Below are 8,323 nucleotides of genomic sequence, written 5' to 3' on the forward strand. Positions count from 1 at the left end.
AAAAATAAAGCTGTAACAGGGTGTCCATTTGTGTAAGCAGCAGCAGGTCATGTATGGCATCCTGATAACATGTTGCTCATTAATGAAGAAAAGCCTCGAAATTTCAGCTAAGGAATTTCCTCCACCCTTTGGTATCTGCTCTTTCCTTAGCTGTAGAATGAATGCGAGGGATCACTAAAATCTTATTCCCCCCCCCTTAATATGCAGAGAGAATACTGACTACTCACTAACAGAGATATAGGGCTTGATCCAATTCCAGTGGAATCAATGAAGATACTCTCCTTTAATCCAATAGGAGTTGGATTGGGCATTTAATCATTTAAATCCAAGACTATAGATTATCTGTGTTCAGATCACAACTATTTAAGGATTCCAGAAAAGAAAGACAGAGGTTCAATTCAATATCTATTCTGTGTAAAAATATGCAGTTAGTATTTATACATTTCTTTCTCAGCAGGTTATTGGAGAGTATAGCTTTAATTTAGAAACACAGCCATGCTTACAGCTTGATTTTCCATGAAACACAGGGATAAAAAAAACAAAACTTCCAATGGTATCTAATTTGAGCACAACATATTCAATTCCCCCCCCCATATTAATTCAACGTACAGCTTGACATTCCCATCAAGCGAGACAATCAGAATTTGATTTGATTCAGTGCCGTAAAACCTGACATCCTAACATATTAATACTATTATCATGGCTCCATTTTAATGATAAATAACAGTTTCTAGACACAATACTAGCATTTTGTTTGCATCAACTCCCTTTCTCCTGAATCTGAGCAGCATTATGAGACCATACATTCTCAGTTTAATGCGACTTGCCAAGAATGTGAATACCATTTGGGCTACAAGCTTAGTTACATCACCACTAAGGCATGAAATGATTTTCCCATTTACTTTAAAAATTTGGAAGTTGTATAGGGCTTTTTAGATTAAATTTTAACTGACTGTTTCTAGTTGGTAGGTTTGAGTTTCAAGAACTTATATTTCATTTTGGATAAATTGGGAAGTCTTTGGCCCCTGGAGATATCAAACTGATTCATGTGGAAGATAGTTGCTGACCATATAACAATTGTCCTATGTTCTGGAGAAAGACACTGAAATGTCATTAGGTCACTAGTGTTGCTGGCCATTAGAAATGATAGCAACATAGGGTCCGCATACTGGATCAGACTAATAGTCCATCCACGCTAGTATCCTGTCTCTGACAATGACCTGTGCTAGATGTTTCAGAGGAAGGTACAAGAAACTGCATAGTAGACACTTACAGAACAACTTGCCCATAGTGGAAATTTATTTCATTCTTCACTCTGTTAGGCCCTGATCCAGCAATGCACTTAAGCACATGCTAAACTTCATGCTGGAGTGGTTCCATTGTCTTGATATGAACTACACATTCTGACTTGCTTAAGTAGTTACTGGATTGGGAACTTGATGATTGGCTTGTGCACTTAAACATGGCTGGTTATATACTTTCTAGTTTCTTAATCCTATCAAATATAACCCTCTATAGTCTCATTAAAAGGATAACAAGGTAAAAACAAGATTAAGTGACTGACCTCCATGCTACCTTGTAGCAACGAGTTCCACAGGCTAATTAAATATCATGTAGAAGTATTGCTTTTTATTTTAAATTTTTCCTTAATCACAGCATTAAATCTTGACTCCAACAGATCTCATTAGCCAGCCCATTACATGAAACCAGAAGAGATTTTCACTCCAGTCAGATCCTTACCCAGAAACTTGTTTGTTACAGTTGCTAAAATACTTAGTTGTGACACTTACTTCTAGTAATTAATCTAATCAGCAATACAAACATCAAATCCTCCAGAACAACTGAAATCTAAACAATTAAACATATTGAATCCTATGAATTAACAGTACTCTTGCTGCAACTGAATAAATAGTTAGAGAGGTTTGCCGCAGTTTTAGATATTCACTTGAAATTCTGGAACAGACAGTGACTAGTACACAAATAACATAATATCAAATATGATTAATGACCAACAGAAACAAATGGTAAAATAATTAAAAACAGAAGAACTGGAAATAAGTTATTTGTTATTAGAGACACAAAGTGGGTGAAGTAATAGCTTTTATTGGACCGACTGCTGTAGGTGAAAGAGACAAGCTGTTGAGCTACACAGAGCTCTTCTTCAGGTCACGTTAATCACCCTTGGTACATTGTCATCAGACAATAATTCTAATAAATAAAATAAAAGTTTTCACCAAAGTCCATCTTTTGTATGATATAGGGAAAAGAAACTGTCTTTCTGTTCTTTAAGTATACATAAAAAGACCACATACTTCTGTGACAAAGTTCCTCCTCTACCTTGGTGGGTCCTGTGCTTATTGGTAGATTTTGCTCACCTCAGAGATTCACAGTAGTCCTCAGTTTGGCCACTTTTGTGGCTCAAATCTGCGGTTCACTCAGATAACCTCATCACTGGCCAGCATGGGGAAAAGGAAAGAGAACAATCCCTACAGTCTCTGCTGGTCTACCTAGTGGGTCAGGGGACAGGCCAGGGACCTTCCCCTCTGGCAAGGCCCACAGACCAAAACAACTCCTCCTGTATCCAATAGAGAGCTGGGGGGAAATCCAGGCCCACCCTCTACTCCCGGTTCCAGCCCAGGGCCTGTGGATCACAGCTGTCTATAGTGTTTTGTGTAACATCTGTGCAACAGGTGTAACTCCCTGGGCTACTTCCCCATGGCCTCCTCCCAACACCTTCTGTATCCTCACCACAGGACTTTCCTCCTGATGCCAGATAGCATTTGTAGTCCTCTCACTTTCAGCTCTTTACACACACCTCACTAACTGGAGTGACATCCTTTTTAAACCAGGTGTCCTGATTAGCCTTAATTAATTCTAACAGCTTCCCAATTGGCCACAGGTGTCCTAATTAGCCTGCCTGCCTTAATTAGTTCTAGAAAGTTCCTGAGTGTTCTGGAATAGTCCCTGTTATTTTACCCAGGGAAAAGGGACCTGGTTAACCTGGAACTAATGTATCTACCTTTGACCACTCTTTTGTAGCACAGCTGGCCTGACCCTGTCACACTACCTTTTTCTAAAGCCCTGCTGTATTGAGCTTTAGATTAGCAACTACAGGGTATATTTCAACTGTTGGTTTTATTTGACAGAAATAGAAAGAATATTGCTTTTGCATAAGTCTTGTTCCCAGGAGGCATAAATCTATACTATTTGTTTATGAATGTTTTGAATTCCTTCTTTATTTCCAATTGAGGCTTTTTCTCATTCACTCTGATTTATTTCCTCATATCCTGCATTTTATCATAGCACCAAAGCATAGGCCTAGAGAAATCAAATTAAAAAGCAACTTTCGCTTCCAGATTTAATATAACATATTGCTTCTTTTTATCCTCTGCGAGGATGCAGAACCCATTCTTTCTCACAATGCATAAAAATTGCATTTTTAAATCAAATCAACAACTTTAGGTGGGGGGAAAGCAAAACTGTGCCTGATGAGAGTGAGATGAATTATTTGTAATGCATAATTTATTCAAGGCTGAAAGTAATTTGGAAAATGTGCCCATGCATGGGTGCATAAACCTCCCCTTACATCCCTACTCAGATTAGCTGGGCTGGACATCCTGGGTGGTATCCCCGCTTTCGATAGCGGCCTCAGGGAAGACGAATGCCCCAGCATGGGTCTTGACTTGTTTGCAGTCTCCCATGTTTGCAGGGGGGAGCTACTCTTGACTAGCCGGGATTGCTTGTACCTCCTTTTGGGCCTGGGTGAGGGGGATCAGTGCCAGGAGGGGTCCAGTGCCAGCGGAGCACTACGCACTGAGGCTGATGTGCTGGGTGCCAAGTTAGAACATGGCTCCGATGCAGGGCGCAGGGCAGCATCCATCAGCAGGGCTTTCAAGTGTACATCCTGGTCTTCGGGAGTGTGCGGTCTGAAACTCTTACAAATGTGGTACCTCTCTTTAACATGCATCCTCCCAGATACTTAAGATAGCTCATGTGTGGGTCACTAACCAGCATGGATTTGTGGCAGGCAGCGTACAGCTTAAACCCTGGGGACTGGGACATGCCCCGTCCCTGGGACTAAGTTCCTGATGCGACCTCAACTAACAGTAGACTAACACAAGACTAACTAACTAACTATAAATATTTACAGGTAGAACTCTGAGAGTCCAGAACAGAGAACCAAAGGGAGATTGCAAGAGCAAGCAGTGTTCAGCAATTATCATGGGTGATAAGAAGAAACTGAGAGGGCACAGGGCCAGCAGCCTCCCATATACTAACACATGAGCGTGGGACTCCGGAAGGCACCAGAGCCAGCCTTACAGATATTGCTAAGGGAAAAATCTCCAGCAGCCAGGCACATGAGCACACCCCCCCAACACAGAATCGACATGAGCAAGCACTCAAAGAAGAAACTCCATTCTATAAAAACATGAATTATCACATTTTTGCTGACATGTTGCAGTTTGTTGGTTATTTGGATTGGTCTGTATATTTTATCTGACAAAAAAAACCTAGTCGTTTGTACAAAAGAAAATTTAGAAAGGGATAAAGATTTCATACTATTTCTATTATAAACACCTGTTTTATTGATCAATTATTATTATTTTAGGACCTAGAGTATGCTATGGCTTTTATAGGAAACAAAGAAAGGCATTGTGTCCCAAATCCTGCAATGGTATTTGTGCCAAAGGATACTGACATTCATAAATATTATCATTCCCCCATTGATAATGTAATTCAAAGTAAATCTTTTCTTAATTGTAATTTTATGTCTGAGGTCATAGAATTCATAGTTCTCAGATCTGGAAAGATTAGGAGTTTAGATCCTGTCCTCTTTGTTTTGTTTTTAAATTTATTTGCCTACAACCTTTTATCTCAACCACCTGATTTGGACAATTTTTTTTCTCTCCCTTTACTTTATATAAAGTATACACACTGAAGCCCATATATAAAATATAGGGAGAGAATTAAAAACAAAAAACAAAACAATAGATTGCGTGAAATTCTGGATCCACTGAAGGCAATGGCAAAACTCCCATTAACATCAATGGGGTCAGGAAGAGTTCCCATTATATCCTACTAGTAGCTAAAATCCCATGCTGTTGCATGGATGTGACAGTTGGTCCAAGTAATATACCACCTATGCAGATTCCCTCATACAAGAAGTGAAACTGTTGCATGCAAATTCACTACAGAGCGAAGGTGGGGATTGGTTGCATTACCTCTGATATAACAATGGTCTTGGACTCTTGGCATGGCATAGATACATGCCTTACTGTTGCTGTACACTGCATGGGTATGATTCTTAAAGTCAAAATGGCTGAGAACTTAAAACTTGAACAGTAACAGACCATGAAACCCAGTGATGGTTGAACCTGCTACTATTCTAAACAAAAGCTCTCAACAACGCTTGTAGCTATTTCCATTGCATCACACTAACTCAGACATTCTAGGCAGGGTCACAGAGCTCCTCCGGCCCCAAGGCCACGGTGGGATAACAGAGCTCCTCCCTCCCTGCCGCGGCCCCAGGACTGGAGGAACTGGCTCTCCCTCCCCACTGAGACCAAGTACTTGTAGATACATTTATTCAGATGGCTCCATGATTTTTGTTGAAATGATGAGTGCACTGCTGTTTATTTCTATGCATATGATGTAGGTGCATGTGTTGATATGTTTAATGTATATAATGTATGTCCATATAACTTGTCCCTCCAAAAGCAGTCAAATTTAAATTCCTGCGGACAGCCGATAATCAGGGGAGTCAGTACAGGAGGCTTTCAAGTGAGATATATGAGAGAAGAAATGACGGTGTAGTATGAAAGTTTTTATCAACATTTATTTTAGTTATCCTGAATCCAACTCTACAGATCTCTAAAGGGAATTTTTCTGTATACAGATGTTATAGTTTTCAGGTCTGATGTCCCAGTATTTTTTACGGCTTAAAGTAAGTGCTTGGGGTACCATTGTGAAACTGGCAATCTACCCTCTCCTGTAACACAAGTCTGCCATTTCTATATCTGAGGCTCACAAGATTTCAGACCTCAAACCTGTCACTGCTTCAGGACTGAATACTAATCACCCTGCAGCAGTGTAGATTTGGGAGGTGGGGGTGGGTGTAGTTCCTTTCACATATGGGAGAAAGAACAGAACACTTCCCTGGAAGATTGATTGTAAAAGAAAATGGTGTCTGTCTGAAGATGACCAGAAGCTTGGAATGGTAGAACTTGTTCCACTGGCGATTACCTGCTTTTTGTCCATTGAGCAAAGTAAATGGCAATTTTCATATGGCTGTGCAGTTTTTCAAATGCATAGCATCACTGTCACCCACAGTAACTTGTGGTGTCAAACTGTCCACAAATTTGAGGATATTTTCACCCTTCTTTCTTGTTAGGATGCTCATAATCCTGATGCTATAGCAGTGTTGTTGGTTTTTCAGGCATCTAACCATTTTTCAGCTGCTGCATAACTTTAAAGTTCTTGAAAACTTCATTATTTTAGTTCAAACTTTGCCATTTAATCAAGTGATATGAAGTAACCTCTATATCACTTTGATGGAAAATGGTCATAGAAAATTTAATAAAGCACAAACTTTATTAGTTTATATCTTTATAAGACTGGGATATTAATGGATCACACATAACTAGTAATAATGTCTTCCTTTTCTAACACAGATTTCAGGCACTGCCGTGGTTCTTAATACCTTGTCAGGAAAAAAACAGAGTACAAATTAGAATGAGTGCTGTTTTCTTTCAAGTATTAACAGAGCAGATGTATCTGGAACCTTGCTAATCTTTTCATCTTTGTGTATCATTGCAAAATGGAATAATCACACTAGATCATATATTATTACAACAGAATTACTTAAAAGCAAACCTTATCCATCATTTGTAAGGACAGAAGACAGATAGAATTTTATGTTGTGTTAGGTAAATTGTGTAATTTTTACTATGACGTCTACTGACTTTTGTTTATTTTTTGTGGTTTCTTCTGCAGACAGGATTTTTGTGGTTTTGTCAGTGAAGAATTAGGATTGCGAATAAGAAGCCACAGGAATTAGATTTCTCAGAGTAAGAGTTCATTATAATTTCTATCAAGCAGCATCTTGTTTTATGATCTAGAGCAGATATGGCAAAGACAATTATAATTGTGCCCCCCCCCCCCCCCCTGGTTCCACCTGTGAATAAAGTAACACGTGCATAAACGATTGTAGGATCAGGGCCAATACTTGTTAGCATGTGTCACAGGGTGCCCTACTCACTGCAGGACAGCACCTCCCCCTGGTGGTTCTGGGGATTAGTTCTGCAAAGCAGGCACTCCTTCCTGCAGTTGCACTCCATCTCTCTGTAGCCCCTTTCTTGCTCCAGGAGCTGCTGTGGCCTCTTCATGATTCAGCCCTCTTTCCAGGTCACTCAGCCGTGTCCCCTTCCAGGGTAGTCTTTCAAAGTCTCTTGCTACAAAAAGCATCAGGCAGTCCTCACACCCACTGCCTGGACAAAGTCCCTTCAACTGTGATTCAGGCAGTCTTCCTGTTCACTGCCTGTAACACCACCACTCTGCAGTGCTTGGTAGGGGAACCAGGCCCACCTCTACTCTAAGTTCCAATTTAGGACCTATTGTGAACAATTAAGGTCTGCATTGACACCACCTTACTGCTCTCACACCGGACTCCTTCTGACCATGTTCCTTTCCCCCTTCCTTTCTTCCATCTCAGGGAGTAGGGACTGCAGGCTTCCTTCCTGCTGCCTTACTACAGTATTTCCAGTCTCCTAGCTTCATAGAAGCTCTGCCTATTCCCTCACAGTTGAGTTTCCTTTTAATTAGCTTCCTCCAGTCTAGATCTCCCCACTTTACAGCCTAATTGGTTGATTGGGACCACTTGGCCTAATTCAGCTTTTCAGTGTGGGGACTATGCCAGTTAATTTTCAGGACTGAACTATTTCTTCCTATGTATATTCTAAAAGGATGAATATAAAAAGAGTGTCACTGCTGAGAATATGTGACAAGATCTTCATAGGAAAAATTATACATAAAATAGAAATAACTATACATAAAGAATAGCATTTTTCCTCCACCCTACAATTTATTTCCACCATATGAACTAACTTATTTCCCTTGTTGTTTATGATAGCAGATATTAGATACCCTTCAATATTAATTACAACAGATGGGTCTCTAGTGCTTGCTTATGCTAAACAAAGCCAAATAATTATAGCAGTGTGGCTCCCCAAACTGTGGAGCGCAGTCCCCGAGTGCAGAGGAGGATTCAGGGGGGTGCGGTGGGGCTTGGGCCAGCCCCACTGGGGGGAGGGGAAAGAATGCTGAC

General features: G+C 40.4%; 1 protein-coding gene across 2 annotated transcripts in view; it reads right to left on the reverse strand.

The window, feature by feature from the left end:
• FBLN1 (fibulin 1) overlaps positions 1–7,780 on the reverse strand; it is a 170,231-nt gene extending 162,451 nt beyond the window's left edge. The window contains exon 1 of one of the 2 annotated variants that reach the window (XM_043515253.1): positions 7,259–7,780. In XM_043515253.1, coding sequence (XP_043371188.1) covers positions 7,259–7,385 — 127 coding nt within the window. In that variant the 5' untranslated portion in view covers positions 7,386–7,780. The remainder of the gene's footprint in view (positions 1–7,258) is intronic. The other variant, XM_043515259.1, reaches the window with a different exon arrangement.
• Between the last annotated feature and the right edge of the window lie 543 nt (positions 7,781–8,323).

This window comes from Dermochelys coriacea, chromosome 1 (genome assembly GCF_009764565.3).
Source record: "Dermochelys coriacea isolate rDerCor1 chromosome 1, rDerCor1.pri.v4, whole genome shotgun sequence".
Taxonomy (NCBI): Eukaryota; Metazoa; Chordata; order Testudines; family Dermochelyidae; genus Dermochelys; species Dermochelys coriacea.